Source organism: Lissotriton helveticus, chromosome 3_1, assembly GCF_964261635.1.
Source record: "Lissotriton helveticus chromosome 3_1, aLisHel1.1, whole genome shotgun sequence".
Lineage (NCBI taxonomy): Eukaryota > Metazoa > Chordata > Amphibia > Caudata > Salamandridae > Lissotriton > Lissotriton helveticus.
Window position 1 is genome coordinate 1,927,266,086 of NC_136061.1, and position 21,117 is coordinate 1,927,287,202.

Below are 21,117 nucleotides of genomic sequence, written 5' to 3' on the forward strand. Positions count from 1 at the left end.
ATTAACAACATCAGGGAGATTATTGTTAGCGGGCATCGATTCCATAATTTCCAATGAGCCATTCAGAACCTGACAGTCTACAGCTAATGCTGGGTGTCCCTCTTGTATACTGACTGTGGCTTGGCTATAAGTGTCTGTATTAGACATTGTATCCAGTCAATCCTGCTCATCTAAGTTAGAGAAATATTCAAATCGATTATGCGTAGGAATATTAAATGTTGACCTTGCTTCAATTCTCGGTTGAAATTGATGGAGGTCGGGGCAGGATAAGATCTATCTCTGTAGTTATATTGGTGCGTGTTTGAGAATAGATGATAATGCGGGGAATAAGAAGGGGGTACTGACATTGGGATCTGGTTCCGCCAATCGCGGCCATTCAAATGACCAAAATCCTGGTTTTGTGAAAAAAGTGGTGATTTGATCCTTGCACCAAAAATCGAATCTTGATAAGAAGTGGTGGGATGATTCACCACAACCTGCTTTGAGGGTATCAAGTGTCTATAAAAATAGCCTACTGGGAGGAGTGTAGTGTTGAATCCCATGTTGAGGGTAATGGGGCACTTGCTAGTGTTTTCTCTGCCCATTGTGGGTTCTTAAAATTGATTGTAACACAATCACCCTCAAACTTTTTTCTAAGTGGGCCTATCCAACCCACTCTCTGAGTATTAATGATCTCCCTTGCACCTTCTATAGGAAAATTGCAGTTTGCAATCAACCAATGTAAGGTTTTATTTTTAAGGGATGTAGGAGTTTCCTCTTGGTCCTGCCTTAATTTTGAAACATTGACTAGAACAAGTACATAAGCCCCGCATTCTGGTGGAAGATTAATACGGGAGGGAGCCTGTCTGGTTGTTTTTTGTGGCGGTTGGACCAAGGTGAAACCACTTGTGGGATTCGGGGGTTGGCCCACCATAGTCACATTTGTCTGTTTGGTATTCTGATCCTTCCTTATAATTGAGGCTACATTATTACAATTAGCTATTGGTTGGCTAACACTTAACCCCTTGGGTGGAACTAAGGGAGGTTTAGGTGCAGTGACTATTTTTGTAGTTAATACTTGAGAGGTATTGGGTTCAGAGCCTACTGTTTTGATGGAAGTAGGTTTAGTTACATCATTTGAGACATTTGTTTTTGGATAAACTCTTGATAGGAATACTTAGTTTGGCTATTTGCTTTTCTATCCGGGTAAGCCTACTTTCGATAGGAGATAGATAAATGCTAAGAAGTTCACCCAATTTTACCAGCATGGAATCATTTGCTGTTTCAGTGTGGTCATTTGTTTTATCATCCTTTGCTACTATCCCACCCTGCTGCTCCTCCTCTCTTTCATCATCCTCATCGTCCTCAGTAGTCTCCTTAGTCCTGCTTGTGTTTAGGTTGGAATTAGGATTTACATCTTTCCCAGTTTGACCTTGGGGCAAAGTATGTTTTCTAACCTTTGAAGGTTGAGGCTTAGGTGCATATTGTTTTTGTTTTAGTTTTTGAATAGCACCCTCGCGTCTGCCCCTAAATTCCCTCGTGTTTTCTGCTAATATAATTTCAGGGGTAGGAGTCATATGCAAATCTGGGGTCTTCTCTAAATCCATACTAATATCTGTATCGGAGTCTATCAGGGGATTAGAGGCAGATAGATTTACTTCGTTTGGGATGGTATAAATATCGGCACATGCATTTAATAAGGGTCTAATATTGGTAGGCAAAACCTGGATAGGTGTGGTGGCGGAAGCAATAAGTCCCAGGGATGAACGTTTGGCATGGGCAAGGTCTTGTTAAACCCTACGTTCTAGAAGTGAAATGCCCTGGTTTATAGCATCATTGGCCTTGATTATAAAATTGTCAATAGGGCCAGTTTTTAAACCACCCCCAGCAGCTGCTGTTTTACTGCGACTCCCCCTTGGAGACATGTTGACAGTAGATGGTAATAAGCTGAAACCTATCACGAAGTGGGATCAAAATTAGTAACCTATTAGGGGCTTCAGTATATAAATATACAAATACCCGGATACCTAGGGCAGAATATAAGTAGCCACACGATCTGTAGAACAAATCACAACAGATAGCTAATAGTCAGTATGTTCATTCTCCCAATCCAGAAAATAAACAATAGGGTCCTTAATCCTCAGTACGACTACCCAAAACACAAAATCAGCATTGCCAGATACCTTGGAATGAAAATGATAGAGGGCGGCACCCGTCCCGTCCTCCTTGGGCCTCTGAGGGCCGTAGAGGGCCCGCCCTTTGCCCGGGCTTAGCCCGGCGTCCCGCTCAGCCGCACTGACGCTGTTCTCATGCGCCTCCTGGCGTGGGCGTTTGCGGTGTGGGAACGCTAAGGCTTGTGGGGGTTGGAGTCCCCTGGCCCGCTCTCCGCTCGGCGGCCGCGCTCCGAGATGGAGAAGGAGCGAGGCGGCGGGAGGCAGGCGACGGGGAAACAAGCAGGTGTCTGGTGGCTGAGTCTTCTGGTAGGTAGATGCAGCTCTCCCCCCACACGGCTCTTCGGCACTTTGGAAAGGTTTCTTGTGGAATATAAAATGGACAGGGGGCGGGCGCTGTCACTGTTTACGAAGCTGCAGCTGTAGAGGGGTCTCCACTGCCCGCCCGAGCTCTGTCATCGCGACCCGGTGCACCCTGCCAGCTTCTCCGCCCTGCACCCGACCGCTGGTTAGATGCCCCTCAGCGGAGACCCGACCCTCGGGCCATGGACACCAGCGACCTGTTAACGAGCTGCAAGAGGGGCGACGTCTTTCGAGTGCGGTGTGGGGCTTTGAATGTGGGGCTGGGGGCGGCTGCGGTGTAAATTCTTGTTTACAACTGGTCTTCATCTCAGAGATGGGCCAGCCAATACATTTGCAGAGGGCCTGGCTTGACTAAGAGCCCGTGCACGAGTCCATCTCTGAAAATATTTGGCATGTAAATCATTGCAATTCCCATGTAAAAAATATGACATATCTTCGAAATTCAGACTATTTAACACGCTGAAGCATTTCACCCAAGTACATCAAAGACATCAGCACTTTTAGAGAAAGGTATTGGCACCGAGACTTGTCAAAACTGAAACTTTGAACATTCCTTCCCTTTTTCCGGCTATTAGAGGACTAAGCAGCAATCCGTTGTCATGTATAACCGAAATGTGACATAAACTTTTATTATAGATGGAGCATCATTATTGTGTATTACAGCAAACACAAAAGATGCTGTCAGTGGAAATACTACTATCAGAGACAGTCGACCTGGCTGACTTGCTTGGGGTGAAAGTCACAGTAAACAGTTCATGCTGGGTGGTGCTAGCGGTTTACCGTCCTCCCAACGCAACCCCAATCTTCCAGGACTTATTTGCCCCCATTATATCAGACTTCTGTACTCGCTACTCGAAAATCTTAGTCACAGGTGACTTCAACTTACACTGGGATAAACCCCATTGGGACGTTCCTATGCGCCACTTGGACACCTTGATGTCAGCGTTAAACTTTCAACAAATCGTGAAGGTCCCCACGCACACCAAAGGTCACATCCTTGACCTTGTATGGACTACAGACCCCTCACTAATACTGCAAGAAGTTGCCCCATGTATTTGGTCTGATCACTATTTAATATCTTGTGAGCTACGTATCAAGGGCCAAATAATTAAACCAACATTGGAGGCTAGGAAAACTCGCAAATGGGCAGAGGTCGATTTGACGACCCTGACCAAGGTATTCCTGCCCAGACACTGCTCCCCGAACTTAGATCATAGCTTAGATCAGCAGTACGCGGATTTAACGCGTTGTCTGACACTAGCTATTGACCAGATAGCACCAATAAAAATGAAGGTGTTAAAAGGCCCGGGTAAGGATGCCCCATGGTTCACGCCAGCATTGAGGGACCACAAAAAGAAACTTAGAGCCCTAGAAAGAGGCTGGAGGAAAACTACACAGGACTCAGCCAGGAACCTCTACCGAACCTCGTTGAAAGCATACAAAAAATGTATCATCCTCGCCAAAACCGAGTACTACGAATCCCGTCTAAGTAAGGCAGTCAACGTGCAGAAAGAGACCTTTAAGATCCTGTCGGAGTTGACCAAAAAACCAGACAGTGTTCAGTCCCCCATAACCTGTAATTCCTTCCAGGAATATTTCTTGGAGAAAGTAAGAACCATTATCCAGGACATAAAAAGTGGGACGCTTAATGGGATGGCTACACCTATAATCCCCCGAAATCAAACTGACTGTGCTATCACACTGTTTCCAGAGATTGACACCTTGAGCCTGCAGCAGTTGATGGCCAGAATTAAGTCTGGATCCCCAGCGGACCCTTGTCCACCTAAAGTTTTTCAGACAGCCCGTCCCTTATTGGAGGAGTATGTCATCTATCTCCTAAATAGATCCTTGGAAACAGGACAACTACCAGCAGCACTCAAGGAAGCGCGTGTAAGACCGCTGTTGAAAAAACCAGGTGCAGACCCCGCAATACTAAAAAACTACAGGCCGATCTCTCAGCTACCATTCCTCTCTAAAGTACTGGAGCAACATGTACTAAAATCTCTGTCCATGTACCTGGAGTCCCACTCCCTGCTTCACGAACGACAAGCTGGGTTTCGAGCACATCACAGCACCGAGTTGGTGATGCTCTCGGTGCTGGATGAATTGAGAGGCTTGGCTGACGGTAAAAAACTGAGCGCCCTGATTTTATTAGACCTTTCAGCGGCGTTCGATACCGTCAGCCATGCGTTGTTACTGGAAAGACTGAGTGACTTTGGCATCAAAGGTCTGGCTTTTGAGTGGTTGCAGTCCTTTCTGTCAGGAAGGACACAAAGAATACAACTCGGAGAAGAAATCTCCGAAGTGGGAGAGTTAGAATGTGGGGTACCTCAGGGCTCGGCCCTATCCCCACTACTGTTTAATTTATACTTGCAGCCTCTGATTGCCTCCCTGGCGAGTATGGGCTGCACAGTATACAATTATGCGGATGACACGCAGCTGCTGCTGAGTGTTGAAAATACAAACACCGCCCAACTGCACACTCAGAATATCTTGAGACACACGGTTCAGTGGATGACAGGAAATCTCCTAAAAATTAACCCAGATAAGACTGAGGTCCTGGTGATTTCATCTGCCACCTCACCATGGTGTGACCTCTACTGGCCCGCAGAGTTAGGTCCAGCCCCAAAACCCAGCCTGAATGTGAAGAGCCTGGGGATCAAATTGGACGGTGAACTCTCCATGGTCAGCCAAATCTCCTCAGTTGTGGGCAGCTGTACTAATATTATCCGACAGGTACGAAAATTAGTGCCTATCATTTCCCAATCTATGCTACGTTCCATCGTCACAGCTACTGTGATCTCACGTATAGATTATGGAAATGCCCTTTACCTTGGCTTACCAAAAACCCTGATAAATAGGCTACAGGTGGTGATGAACGACGCCGCCCATCTTATCTTCAGATTGCCAAGACGCACTAAAGCATCCCCCCTACTACAAAGTCTCCATTGGCTTCCTATCAATGAGCGAGTGGAATTTAAAAACTTGTGCATAGCCCATAAAGCCATCTATGGCATGGCGCCCGCATACATTAAAGATCGTCTGGCAGTGTACAGCCCAAAGAGAGCTCTTAGATCCTCAGACTCTCAGCTACTAGTCTGCCCTCGGTACAAACTTGTCACCAAGGGCGGAAGAGCCTTTTCGGTGCTGGTTCCGCATCTATGGAACACACTGCCTGAGCCACTACGTAAGGAAGGAAATCTCCTACGTTTCAGAAAGGGGCTGAAAACGTTGTTATTTAGGAGAGCCTTATGAGCCACCTAGGCTAATGGATGCCCTCTGTACTGTCGAAGTTGTTGTTTACCATCGATTCCCGAGCGCTTAGAGGCCTGTAGGTGATTGAGCGCGCTACAAATCAAATATAACAATAACAATAACAATAACGTGTTTTTTGTACCGTTCACATTATGCAGTTTAAGGTGCACTTATATATGTGATAATGATAAAATAGAAGTTTGAGTGAAATAAAATACTTGTTTAGGATCATAGAGTTTGCGAGCAGGCCAGCCTGATTGATCACGTTTTCTTATTTCACATTGAGCAGGTGGTTACGTTTCTTGCTCCCCCCCTTTTTCATCAAAGATAATGTTTTTTTCTTCAATTGGTGGTGCTTGAGGTTAGAATGTGAGTTTAACGGCAGACGCCACTCGAAAGCTCAGTCTCGAGCTTTCAGTGGATCGATCACTAGTGCTTAACATTGCTCCAGGGAAGGGGCTAGAGTGGCTTTCGTGAAAACGAGTGTGTTCGGAAACCAGTATGATTTTGCCGATGTGTTTTGAAAATGTGCTAAAATAAATACCTCAAATGTTATTTAAGTTAGATCTTAAATTCTTTTAAACATTACTTCGGTAACTTCTACCCGAGTTCTGCCACCGAAGCCTTTTAGGTGATTTGACCCCTTATGCAATTTAGTTATTGTATAAGGTGTGAATGGGGAAACCAACTCAAGACAGTGTTGGACTTTTGAGATCATCCTTAACTCCTTGAATTTCATGGTGGCTTGCGTTGTTTTGTCTGCTATACAACGTGTTGTGTCTATTGACAAGTATTACTCGCCCCTATAAAGTGTCCCACGGTCGCATCGTCATATTTTAGTTTTTTTAATCTTCCTGGCAATATTTCGAATTTTAATTTTGATAAAATATCATTTTGGACGTCTCTCCAAATTATTTTATGGGAGGGCAAGGTGATAGCTGGAGAAGAGATAAGAGAGAAGCCTTTTTGTGTGTGGTACATCGTCACTTAAGTTAACAAGCTAGATAAACAGGGACTTGACCAACCGTCTTATGAGGTGATGTAGGTAGTTGTTTTTCCTGGGGAACACCTATTTGCATGAAAAAAGTTATCTCCCACCCTGCAAATGGTCTAACATTTCACCTGATATTGACCCTAGGAGGGCATGCGAAATAAAAGTCCCAAAACGACATTCTGTTTTTTCTTATTATTATTTATTTAACAACTGAATGGGAAAATAAAAAAAATATTGTTAAAGGAAGCCAAAACTCCTACGGGTGTAAATATTGTTCCAAAATGCGTTACACACTTTACCGTCATCGTTTCTTTTTGTTTGCTCTCGTCAGTCCACTTAGTATTTAATTGATATTACTTTAGTTCAAATAAGCAGCACAGGATGTCCCATACATAGGAGTTCTGATAAGCAGGTGCTTTTACTCCAATTGCAGCTATGACATCGCACACTTGCAATTTTCAGAGTAGCTCAAATAAATGATAGCTAATGATGCCCAACTTTGATAACTGCTTCTAATGTTTCTCACTCAGCTTATCTTATAAACGCCCTCTCTAATACTTGGTTTGATGTCGTGTCTTACATGCCGTGGCCTATTATCGGCCCTATGTCCCAAGCTCACCCCTTCTAACTGTCCAAACGGACACTCTCTCTAATATCTATCGTAATTTCTCACAACATCATTTATAAAGAGCCCCTGATTCCTCTTCCTTACCCACTACGATGACTGTGTCTTATGTCACATATTCACGCCACTGCTTATAAATATTACCTGACATTCCATGTTTATTTTAAATATATTAAGCTGCGCCATATGTCCATTATACTTCAGCTGCTTTAATGAACTGTTCCCACATGTCAGAGAAACTGGGCACAGTCATACACTTGTTTATTTTGTAAAGGTTTTTACAAAATGTTATTGCTCTGAACCCTGCCGTGCCCTCACTGAATCGCGAGAAAAAAATTGGAACAATGCAAAAGTGTTTTTCTGGTCTCAATAAAGTACACATTACAATGGTACACCTCTCACTAAAGGAAACAACCTTGTGTGTGAATGTGCTCCTTGTGGAAGGACACCTTGCCCTAACTCATATTAAAGTCAGTGAATAGCTATAGTGGGATAACATTGCGCCTTGATTCATGCTGGAGTGTGTGGATGAAAAATGTGATTGACACAATCACAGACTAATGGATGAAATCTGACTGAACACCCCTAATAGTAACTATGTTATACATACTTTTAGCAAAAGCAAAAGTCTTGGCTAACACAAACCTAAACAAGCATTTGCAATGCAATAGGTCTCACAGTTAAGCGAGTTTTGAGCTATCGACATTGCAAATAACAATGCTTTTTATTTTTGTTTTAAAAACATAAATAAAAGGCATTGTCATTTACAATGCCAATAGCTCAAACTTGCGTAACTGCAAGACCTATTGCATTGCAAATGCTTGTTTAACAATACCTCTGGCTACTGTGTGTGATGCACTGAGGTGATCGCTTCTGGTACTATTGCATAACGGCCACTAATGTGATCTTGTCTGATGTCACTATTACAACACTTACAATATTGATAGGTCAGGAATATTTTCATGAACATAAGTAGTGTTTTGCAGAAAAGGTTGGAGACCCCTGTACTGGAGCGAAGGGATACGGAAGTAAAACTCTTGTGGAGAGTTTAGAGTCTAGGCAGAGATGATTACAGTATCTCAAAGGAGGGGTACTGCAGACCCAGGTCGTCAGCCGTGCAGCCACTCAAGTTAGAGCTTCAGTTGAAGGGGATTCATCAGAAGGGGATAAAGAGTGTATCTATAGGGGTCTTTGCAGTTGATTCTTGGAGGAGAGCCTAGAGAGTCTGGACATCAAAGATTACATCTTTTGGGGGGAACTGTAGAGCCTTGGGTGATAACAATGAAGGACTAGACTTATGGTAAAGCAGGGACATAGTAATGGGCCTACAGAGCTTGGTGTGGAGAAAGGCCCAGCAAGGGCTGAATTTCATTGCATCTGCTGTAGAGCCTATAGCCCATCGTAGGAGTGGGCTGCATAACTTTGTTATTAGATAGGTGATCTGCGAGCCAGCGCATCAGAGATTGGAATGCAAAACTTAATCGGAAGGGATCTATACATTCTGAAGGGAGTAGACCATTCAGCCTGGAGAGTGGGCCACAGTCTTGAGCAATCAGCAGTGTGCTTCAGCTGGGAAGCAAAAGAGGTTGGACCTCAGAAAATAAATAAGACTGCAGGCCTCTGATGAAGGGCACACTTGGGCAAGAGCATATGGGGAGAGGGCTCTGGAGTCAGAACCTACATAAATAGGGTCATGTAGAGCATCACAGGAAAGGGTTGCTGTGAGCCAGTAGAGGAGGCTGGACATTATGGAAAAGTGAGAGGGCTGCAGTGATTGGGCTGTCGGATGTAACAGATGGGACTTATGCTAGGACCGTAGAGTCGATCGAAAGGCAACAGGGAAGGGAACTAAAGTGTTATGTTTCATATAGGTACCCTAATATAGGCCCGTGTAACATCATACCGCTTAACCTACATTACCTCACCTACACTACATTGTAACAAGCCTTTTAGGATTGAACCTTTACCTAGTTCTAGTCCTGGGTGCAGAAGGAGGGTTTCTCCTAAACACTAGAGTCCTATAACTCCATCAATAGACTCACACAGTATGAATGAATATTCATAAGGGTTCTTAGAAACCAGGCTGGACTACACCACCTTCCTCCCCATATCTACATACATGGTTTATCCCATACGTCATCCTGAAATCCAACAATGCCTAATACAAGCAACAAGGGACAAAGAAGCCCTAGATACTTTCTGTATAAATATAGCACCTCTTGCTAGTGTTACTTAGAGGGAAGCGAGATTTCCAGGGTGACACACTGACCAGAGACAGTGAGGCTTCTGCATGCAGACACTCGGGCTGACAGTGGTCTGAACATCCCTCGTGGGGTGTCCAACTCGAGACCAAGAAGGGCTTCTACATTCTCACACTTCAGGAAATGGGGTTCGACTAAATCCTAGAGGGATTCTTGGCTTCACACCTACTCACATGCTAGGTACACTTAGGTACATGTAGATAGGCATCGTAGGAGAACGCACACTTTTATCATGCATTTTATTTTCAAGTATTTATTCATGCTTATTGCAAGATGGTAGAACTGTACTATCCTTTTATATTCACTGTACTGCTAATCATATATCTCTGCTACTGTCTAATGGTTGTTGCAGCTCATATATTTTACACGAGAATAACAACTGTTCAATAAACCCTTATTGAAACGCCCAGACTGTGTTTTCTGTGTATCTCTGAGATAAACTGAAAAGAACACGAGTGACTGAGCGAAAAGTAGTACATTGTTTCCACGATCTTGAGTGATCAGGGTTGTCATTTTCTAAGGTTGCCAGAAACTAATCTCTCCCCGATAAGAGGACACTCCAGTGGCACTGTGAGCTAGCTAAATGCAAAAAGGCTAACATTTCTCGGTGAGGGTGTACACAACCAGTCTGCCACCATCCCACAGTTTATCCAAACGCGCAGGTCCTGCATGGGTACTATAGGAACTACACAACAAAAGGGCTAAGGCACCGGGAATGAACTAAAAGTTCACAAACAAAGTCATCAGCAGAAACACAGCCTCGAATGGGAAAGTGTTGAAGTGGGAAGACAGCACTGTAAAATCTGGTCCTTTGTAGGAGATCGCTAGAAAGGAGCTGTGTGGTTGGACCCTCTGGCTCTGCTCTTCAAGATGAAGGGTATGTCCCATTTATGTGTGGGAATGGCCCTCTTTGTGTTCTCTCTAGCCAGGAGGAGGGGAGGGGGGGGGCTCTATGTTGTTTTTGATATTCCCCTCATTTATTTGCCTACTTTATTTAATTGATTATTCCCCTCTAGTCTACTTGATTGGTCACCCACATTGTCGTTGATTGGGCCCCTCTGTTCTTCTATATTTCTATTTCCTTTCTATTTTCTTCACCTGGCCCCCTCGGTTCGGTCTGATCAGGACCCATCTGTTCTCTTAGATATGGGCCTAACTTCTCTAAGATATTGGCATTTCAGTTCTCTTTTGCCCGGCAAGTCTATTTCTTCAGCTGGGCACCTTTGTGCTCTGGTGTTTTATCTTTTTATTTCTTTAATCTGATCCCACGCTTTCTACTCTTTGCATTTTTGCATTCAATTTAATCGTTTGACATTAAGAACTCTCCTTGGCTTCTCAGCAGTTTAAATCCTCTTTGTGCCAAAAATCTGGAAACCGCACCTCTGGACATAGACTTTACAACATTCCTTGCAGTTCAAAAAAGACCTCAAGAAATCTTTCTTCAAGAAACACCACCAGCTATCGTTGATGAGCCTTTCAAATCCACTGATCACTCAAGCCCAATCCAGAAGAGACTCCTCCATCTCCGTCCCCATGACACTTAGAGTGCACAGTCACAAATAATCTTCCAACTCCACATCCCCCAATGTCAGGTTTTTGTAGCTAGGTTTAGAGTACTAACACACACATACGTTTGTAACACAGTGGTTGGGGTCCTCTACTTGTCTTTAGAGTCACTGTGTTCTGTATTGTTGGTCAGTACTGCACTACCCATGTGGATTCATTTGAATGCTCTCTAAAGTTAGTCCCCTGTGTGGCCATCAAATTATATTCTCTATCATTCATGAACACTGAATAGTTTCACCTATGTCCAGGATGGATGCCAGCAGTGGTTCATTTGTAATTTGTTAAATAAGTGCCGGACTCTTGTCAGGAGGCACCTTGCACCAGCTCATTTCTCATAATACGCCGCCTAAAGCACAACCAACTATTAACCATGAAAGTGGGGAGAGGATGTAGCATAATGGTCAGAGCTACCGACTTCTGAGATGGGGAACCAGGTTCTAGTCTCGGCGTCAGCTCAACATTCTGTGATTCTGGGCAAATCACTTCATCTCCCCATGGCTGCCATAAATGAATGTGTCCTTAACTGGTGCTCATGAAAAGTGCTGGTGTTGATGACTAAGTGCCGTTGCTGAGCACTGTAAACCACTGGCTCAAATTAAGCACTGGATGCCAGAATACGTTGTGCACATCTATCTAGTCTAGAGGCATGTATATTTTTAATGAATACATTAATGATGAAATTGACTAACTTAAATCTTAATGCTTTTTCTAAATCAAAAAGTGTACAGATAGACATTGCTCGTCCAGAAAGCACAGCTGTGTCAGTTGGCTAACAGTTAATTATTCTCTTCTGTAGAGATAGTCATTAATATTTGACAGAATTTTGATTGGCAGAACTCAACATCACTTAACTCCTTTTGCTGTTACTTCTCTGTCATGGACACCCTTTCTCCACATTCACCCATACCTTCACTGCTTGCTAAGCACCCATTATATGCTAGAAAAATTAAAACGGAAAAAAAACCTTATGCGAAGGCTCCTTGGTTTCCTGCTGGGAAATCTCAACTGAGGGTAAAGCCTAGATAAGTGGCTAGCTGCACCCCAATTCTGTCTCAAACCACCTGTTGTTTCCTCACTGCTGCTGTTTCCTCACTGCTGCTGTTGCCGATCGATGTCAGATCACTTGGTGCCAAGCCTTTCAACATCACAGAGATCGGTGTATAACAGCATACCACTGAAGTAAGTGTCAAGGCACTAATGATGCATTGACAATTGTGCTGCCAAAGCCTACATGTAGACCATTGCTTCAATTTTAAGTGGGTTGTCCCAAATTCCTCGTCAAACTTAGTAGAAGTCTCTCTGAAAATTATCCTAGCAGAAGAACACATGAAGCTTCCACCAGGGAATATAATCGTGTAAGAGGAAAGTGAAATGCCCTCCTCAAGATAGTCTTACGGCAGTGGTACTATTGTACCTCTACAACAGGAAATGTCATGCTAGAGAATTTTCTTGATTCCAAGCCATCAAACACCAGACAGGCATATACCAACATCATCTCCAAGAACGCCGATCCACATGACATTAGAGGTCTCATAGGAAACGTTTTCCCCTATGTTTCCAACAAAGTAACCAACCACCAGTTAATGACTTCTTATAGTTCAGGCAAGGAGAGCAACACATTGAAACATTAATTTCAAAGCCACACATGCTGCGAATGGTTAAATGTTGCTTATCGTGTAAGTATCTATCCTTAGCTTGTAGTGCTGTAGATTCCCATACACCCACCCTCTTCCCCGGATTCAGTGTCTGGTTGCAGATCACTGTATTATTATCTACCTTTTCATACGCCATTTTCATGATCACCATGTTCTTGAAACTCACCACTCCATACTTGCACTCACCTACTATGTGAAAACAACCTAACAATGGAGGAGGTTGCCATGCACATTTCCAACTAAGGGAGGAGTTGCAGGAATCATGAAGACTTCTTCGAACAAAAACAACTTGGAATGACCAAGATCAACAATAGCTGACAGGAGTGTGCAAAACATGTGAATCCACAGCACAAAGTAACATTTTCCTTCCAAACCAAGGCCCTATAATTCGGCCTCAAGTCATCTAAAAACGTCTGTATTGACAGCAGACAGCAGTGACAGTCATACAGACTACTCATAATTTTTGACAAATCAGCTGCTTCCCTAGTACAAATGATCGACTACTTAGGAGCATAAATGATAAAAGTAAATCGGAAGTGAATCCTTCAGAGAATAGGTGTTTCTTCTTAATAAAATGACATTTTCTGTTTGATACCTCACCGGTATATCTAGTCTCTCCTTTGATCAGTGGCATCTTAAATTGTCATGGATGCCAGTCAAGTGTGCTCTGAGGATCATCGGAGTCCGCACTCAAGCGGTTGAGACGAGTAATAAAGAGGTCAGCTTGAAGAGGAAGATGTTTAGGTTCCACCTAAAGGACTGGAGATTTGACTTCATTATAAAGGATTTGTTAATTTGGTTTTGTAGCTTGGAGGTCATGTAAGCGAATTCTTGGTTTGCAGTATTGTCCTCATGTGTCTCAGCAATCTCAAGTAGGAGGCTAGTTTTTAACTCAAATCTACCAGACAGTGCTGCTTTCTGGTTGCAAAAGACCTATTGTTGGCTTACCCAGAGCTGGGATTTTTAGCCTTCTCATTGCTTACTTGTTGTTTGCTTTATTGTCACTGTCATTTGCTTGATTCTTTTTCAGCGTTTTTCCTTCTCCTGGCTTGTTGACTTGTGTTTCTCCTTCACACAGAGAATAGCCTCTTTACCAGCTCTCTGAATGGCTTCTATCCTTCCATTTCTCACATTTAGGCCACTGCTTTTTTCTTTTGCCTCAAGCACACAATGAGAGTGTATGTGTTTTCTGGCTGCCTCCTTTGTATGTATATCTTCCCCCCGCTCCATTTTGCTCTTTTCATCCTGTGTTACTCTTTCTCTTCCGTGTTGCTCTTTCTCGCCCATATGCTTCTCCCTGTCTTACTGTGCTCCTTATATGCTCACCTTTGTGTTAGGACCTACTTTCCTTAGGAAGAGAGTTTTTTATTTGCCAATAACCTTGGGGCAGTTTGAATCTTCATGCCATTTTCCAAACGAATTTGACACTCTCTTCATTGTCTGGAAAGACTCGGGGTGATTAGAGATGCAGGGCCGATAAAAGGGGATTGGTGTGTCCCCAAAACGTGTTTTCCCCATGTTAATTCTCTTAGGGAATTTAGACACAAGTACAGCTCAAACCGCTGGACGGTATTACACCAAATTTGGCAGAAAGATAGATCTTGGCCCAGAGTACTGCATTTTAGTACTTTGATGTAAATCAGTTCAGCAGTTTGAGAGATATTTACCGAAATTCATATTTGTATATCTAGGTACACGGATCCACACTTGGTGGATCTACTGCTCTATGCACCACAGGTGGGCCCTGAAAGGCTGGCTGCAACCTGAGAGAGAAGTTGTGGCCGCCATTTTACGTGTTGGGACGGTTCCCGTGTCTGAAAAGTTGTTTGTATATTTTGTATATTAAATGAAGCGGTCAGATGAAAGCTTTCCTGTCCCTTGTGTTTGTTAAAAAATAATACTAAGCATGTGTACTGGGGTCGGAAATGCCAAAAAGGTTTGTATTTTTGCCCCTCACTAGAACCGCGGACCCCTCATGGTGCCCCATGTAACTCCACGAGGGATCCACAGATCTTGCACTGCTCACTCTTACTCCTTTAGAAACCCCCTCACACCTCCACTTACAGCCATACACACACTGTCTCACCCACTCACATACCCATACAGGCACTCTCACATCCACATTTACACCCGCTCAGACTTTCATACCCAATCACATACCCATATAGACACTCACACCCACACGTACACCCATACAGACACTCTCACACACCTATACAGACACTGTCACAGCCATTCACATACCTATACAGAGACTCTGACACCCATACACTCATACTCACATGCCAACACTCTCACCTGCATTTATTCCCATAGACACCAACACTCTCACACCCACATACACCCCTACAGACATATTCACCTACTCACATACCCATACAGACCCTCTCACACACAAATGCAGCAGTTCTTGCACAGACATCCTCACACCTACTGATGCATACACTTAACACACCCAGGCACACACTTATGTATACTGTGACACACCCAGGCAGACACTTATGCATACACTGACAGACCCAGGCACACACTGATGCATCCTTGATACAGCCAGGCACTCAGTCATACATACACTAAGAAACCCAGGCACACACTGGTGCATACACTAACTCACCCACGGGACACTCATGCATATGCTGACAGACCCAGGCATACACTGACACAGCCAGGCAGACAATCATGCATATACTGACACACACAGGCACACACTTATGCATACACTGACACACCCAGGCACACAGTCATGCATACACTAACACACTTAGGTACACAATAATGCATACACTAACATACCCAGGCATACACTAATACACCCAGGTACACACACACTGATACATACACTGAAACAATAAAAACACAGTAAGTTTTTTAAACTATTTTATTTCTTAAAGAAAAACTAAACAGGGTAGAAAAACCGTAAGAAAAGGCAATTGCAAAGGAGCCGCTTGCTTGATTTTTCAAAAACATTATCAACAGGAGGAACCCAAAAAAAAACTAACAGCTATTTCTTTTGACTGCATTGAAAAACTCAGGACCAGAGGAGATTTTAAGTGCAACAAGCATGTGGCATTTCGCACAGTGAGTGACCATGCCATGGTGTTCTGCACAGCCAGTGGGTATAGTTACTTGTTGAGTAGAGGATGGTTGTACAGAAGATGTAGCAGAGCTGGACTCATACTATTGTACACTCTCTCGTGTATTGTCTCGGGGTGTTTCCACATGCTGCTAGTACAGTGAGAGTACTTTTTAGCAGGCACTCTTGACAACTGCTTGCCACAAATAGTACATTTGATGTATTTGCCAGTCACTTTTCCCCCCTGTAGGGGTAGTGAAGTGTTTCCAATCATCACTTTGTCTTTTAGGTGGTGTAGATTGTTCCTCCTCCTCCTCTTGAACAACCTGTGGCTCTTCCTCCTGCTGAGAGATTGAAGCTTCTGCCATTTCTCCCAAAAAACAACAACCACTCCTGGATCCTCTTCGAACAGAGTTCAGGAGAGAAGTAACTGTTTTTGGGTGTGGCTGCCATGTATCTGGGTGGGGTCTAAAAGTACTCAATCAAAAGGCAAGTTTTGCTTGTGTCCTCATACGAATCCGGTTCGTAGATTCGCGGTTTCGCGTAACCCGTAAAATTACTGTTTTTAGAAAAATCAAATATAGAGTGATACATGTATATATTTTCATGTATGTTCACCCTAAAGTCATGAATCAAAACAGGAGGCACATGTATAGTTAAAATATTTTTTTAAATATTTGTCGACACTGCATTTCTGGAATCATCGATTCATTCCAATAACTGTCTAAAGTTCCTGTGGGAAACTGCATGAGTAAAACGCGTTTTGAGACCCATGTTTTTCTCAGCCTCGCTTGACGGATCATTTCAAAACTTTCCAGGAAGGAGCTGAGGTGGCTGAATTTGTGTTGTAAAGTTTCATGAAGATTTGTCAAACAGCAGCAACATTATTAACAAACTAAAAAATAAATATATTATTTTACTGCCCCCATACACTACACATCCCTGAGCTCTAAAACCTCTATCCCTTATTTACTGGCCACATGTGAGACCTAAACCCTCCTTACTACCCCTATGGACCACCCATCCATGAACCCTAATAAATCACTACTATCTGTATACACCAATCTTCCCTTAACTATAAAAACTCCTTCATACTCCCATATACAACCCATCCTTGAACACTAATAAATGCTTACTACCCCAACACTTCTTTCCCCTGAACCATAAAAACCCTTGCTCTTCCTAATCACCACCCATCCCTGAACCCTAAACAACATTACTACCCCTTAACACAACCCATCCCTGAAACTTAAAAGAACACCTTGCTTACCTCTATGTGCTAGCACCCATCCCAACCTTTAAATGCATTGTAAATGTAATGTGTTGTAACTTACCTCCTTGTAGTGGTATATGTTTTATTGTGAATGCTTTGCTGTGATCCCTCGCTGTAGTGGGTGTGTTGTAATGGTATAATATTATGTAAATTGAATATCTTGTAAGAAAAAATAGAGAAAATAAGCCTTTAGACGGGTGTATATTGAAGGCAAACTTTACGATATACAGTGTGCATGAGATTCTTTTGCTGGAGAACTAGTATTACAAATGAGTTAAATGTCCATATGCCCCCTCTGCTTTCTATAGCTTTTACCTTTTGTGACCTTTATTTTTGTTATATTGTGTCTCTTTTATGTTTCCTTGAATTCTCTTTGTGTTCTCTGTGAGTTACTCCCCTTTGTGCCCTTTATCTGTTTTTTCACTCTGTCTAGTAGCAGCGGGTTCTCTTTGGGATTGTTGAAGTCTCTGCTGTCTGTTAGTATTGCTCACACTCTCTTTGGGGTAAGACCCGCCTGACTGCATTTTCTCCCTTCTGGTCCGGTTGGGTATTGCTTTCTACTCTGTTACTGATTGCTTCTTTTGTCTCCATTGTGCGTATAGTCTGTGTTCTTGATCTTATAGTGTCCCTTTGTTTCCCTGGTTTCCTTGGCACCATCTCTGTCATGGCACTTCTGAGTGACTGCTCATAATGTAAGTAATGGTATGGATTTTGTTTTCTTTAGTGGAAAAGGATGGGAATAGTGCCACAAAGTCAACTCACTATAACAACTTATACAGCATGGTACACTACTGCGAGAACGTGGTGGACTGCCGCCGCACCCAGCTATTGTCATACTTTGGTGAAAACAACTTCAATCCCAACTTCTGTAAGGAGCATCCCGATGTGATGTGTGACAACTGCTGCGGGAAAAAGGTATACCCACTTCCATTCTATAGTCCTCAACCTCTGATGTTGGTTTTAGATTCGTTTTATTCTGGTATAAGTCCCTAGTCTTGACATTGAATATCTGATGTCAATAGTGTCTTTCCACTGTAGACCCCAGAACCTCCAAACACTTGCCTTTTAGATCTTATCCCTGACTTTCCAATGTAGATCCCTGACCGTCCACTGTACGTTCCTGGGATTACAAATGTGAAACCTTTAAAGGTTTGTAGACCCTGATTGGTGGGGTAAATTGTTTTCCTTGTCAAAACAACTACTGTAAGGAGCATCCTGATGTGATTTGACAACTGCTGCGGGAAAAAGGTATACCCACTTCCATTCTATAGTCCTCAACCTCTGATGTTGGTTTTAGATTCGTTTTATTCTGGTATAAGTCCCTAGTCTTGACATTGAATATCTGATGTCAATAGTGTCTTTCCACAACGGCCCCCACAACGCTAAGGATGCCTGGCCTCCACCTTGGGGGTGCCCAGGAGTGGACACCTCACAGGGAAAGCCAGGATGGGTTCCACAGCGGTATTCGTACAAGCGCCTTGAGACCCTTGCGGGTGAGTAGTGCGCTATACAAGTATCAATTTACATTTACTGTAGACCCCCGAACCTCCAAACACTTGCCTTTTAGATCTTATCCCTGACTTTCCAATGTAGATCCCTGACCGTCCACTGTACGTTCCTGGGATTACAAATGTGAAACCTTTAAAGGTTTGTAGACCCTGATTGGTGGGGTAAATTGTTTTCCTTGTCAAAACAACTACTGTAAGGAGCATCCTGATGTGATTTGACAACTGTTGTGGGAAGAAGGTATACCCACTTCCATTCCATAGTCCTCAACCTTTGCATTTGATCTCTTAGAATTATTCCATTCTTGTATAGGTCCCTGGTCTTGTCACCGAATATCTGATGTGAATAGTGTCTTTCCACTGTAGGCTTCAGGACATATAAACCCTTGCGTTTTAAATCTGATCCCTCACTTTCCAATGTAGATAACTGACTGTCCACTATACATTCCTGGGATTACAAATGTGAGACGTTTGGAGGTTTGTAGACAGTGATTGGTGGGGGTAAATTGTTGTCCTTGTCATATGCTGTGTTTGTTACTGTCCCCTCATTGGATTATGATGTAAGGAGATCAACCTTATCTCGTTGGACTATTATCCCCCAAGGAATGCAAAGAACACTGTCCTGTGTATGTAAATGTCTAGATTCATAGTCATATATGTGGTTTCCTAGCGTCGAATACCTCATTACAAGTAGCATCTTAATTTTGACCAGCCCAGTAATGAATGTTAGTAGGTTCATCGGAATTAGGAAGGCTGCAGAAACACTGTGGACCTGCCTTGTTTCCAACTGCATAGAGAATGAGAAATTACTGGGTACATTTCTCCAGATTACTGATTTACTTGATTAAGTCTTCATTTCTCAGTAGCACCTCAGGGTCCCACTTACAATACCTGCTAACTCACATGTTAACGCTCGGATGCAGACTTCCAATCTTTAGGTTCCTGGCTGCTCATAATGAGCCAATTCGAATGTGTATTACATCTTCTGTGGCCTGAAGCTATGTGCTCAAAATTCGTGAGTGGGAGTGAGAGCAGAACTATATTATAGATCTCTTGGTTTCCAGATTGGGATTTAAACACCTGAAATCCTTCTCCTGTTAAGTCTTGTGCAAGGTTGTGTGCACAGAGAGCTTCAGGGCCATTGTAAAAGCGGGCATCACTGATGCCTCAGCAGTCTTGCTTAGAGATTGGTGTGTGATGTAAAAGGGACCTTGAATATTATAGAACTGAAAACCTACCTAGGATGCAGTAATGACAGATGATAGAAAGTCACAGAAGTGTTGTATGATTTTCCTATCTGACAGAATTACACATCGAGGAACGTGACAGATGAAGTTAAAAACATTTTGAGGTTCGTGCAGGAAAACTGTTCCACACTTGGAGGCTACAGCAAAGGCAAGACAAAAGCTACTTACAGACTGACGCTCAATATGTTAGTGGACATTTTCCTTGGTAAGTATGTTTGTCTGTTGAATCTGGAAAAGTGGAATTTGGGTTCACATTCTGTTTTTATTCTTGGTCTTACACAAAGCTACTTGCATTTGACCCTATACACCACTTGGTTGCCTTTCGTGTGCATTATACAAATACCACTTAAATACATACTTATATTTTGGAGGGAGGAACGTCCCCTGCATGGCATATGTGCATGTTCCTCTGCTAGGAGTGCCCGACTGTATGTGTATCTGGTGTTCTGACTTTTACTTTTGGCAGTAGCATCATAGAAATCTGTGTGTGTGTGGAGAGGCCGAGGCCTGTCCTTGACAGTGCAGGGTCCAGGACCTGTCCTGTGACCTAGCATGCCTCAGTGTCCCTGTTTTGATTCGTAAAACATAAGACCGATGTGGCAGAATGTTGATTTGTTTGAATTCTTAGTGTGACTAGATCTTTGTATCTGTGTCAATAAGTGTGTGGCATATAAGCCCCTCTTGCTTAACGTTCTGTTGTTATGTGAAACCCAGAACCTTGCGCTGACATCATGTATGTATGTCAAGTTTATGTGCTTGTACAATGTGCTTGCAATACATGGATGGTAGTTGGACGCTGTGTGCGAATCTGAGTACTGAAAACAGTGGGATCCATTTTGGATGCCCCTCTTTTAGGCATGGCACAAAACAGCGGAAGAGGCGAGCTTTCCTAGACATTATAATTGTATTGCCTGCATTCCTATAACTGGAGGGTGACGATTCCGACACTCAAGTGAGAAGAATGAAAACAGGACTACCTTCAGAATTTCCATGAAGACTGTGCAAGCAAGAGACTGTTGATTATTTCTTCCTGAGGACAGCTCTTTGGTTGATGGTGCTGTCAGGGGTGGGACTGCATTATCTGTTGGGCAAGATGAGGAAGTGTCACCTCACAGATCATTGTGCCAGTGCTACCTGCTGGGAGAAGTCT

The 21,117-nt window shown here is 43.2% G+C and overlaps 1 protein-coding gene across 3 annotated transcripts in view; it reads left to right on the forward strand.

Moving 5' to 3' along the window:
• The window catches only part of BLM (BLM RecQ like helicase), a 526,815-nt gene that overhangs the window by 394,733 nt on the left and 110,965 nt on the right, over window positions 1–21,117 (forward strand). For all 3 annotated transcript variants that reach the window (XM_078682948.1, XM_078682946.1, XM_078682947.1), the window contains 2 exons: window positions 17,940–18,130; window positions 20,025–20,172. In XM_078682948.1, the coding sequence (XP_078539074.1) occupies window positions 17,940–18,130; window positions 20,025–20,172 (339 nt within the window). The remainder of the gene's footprint in view (window positions 1–17,939; window positions 18,131–20,024; window positions 20,173–21,117) is intronic.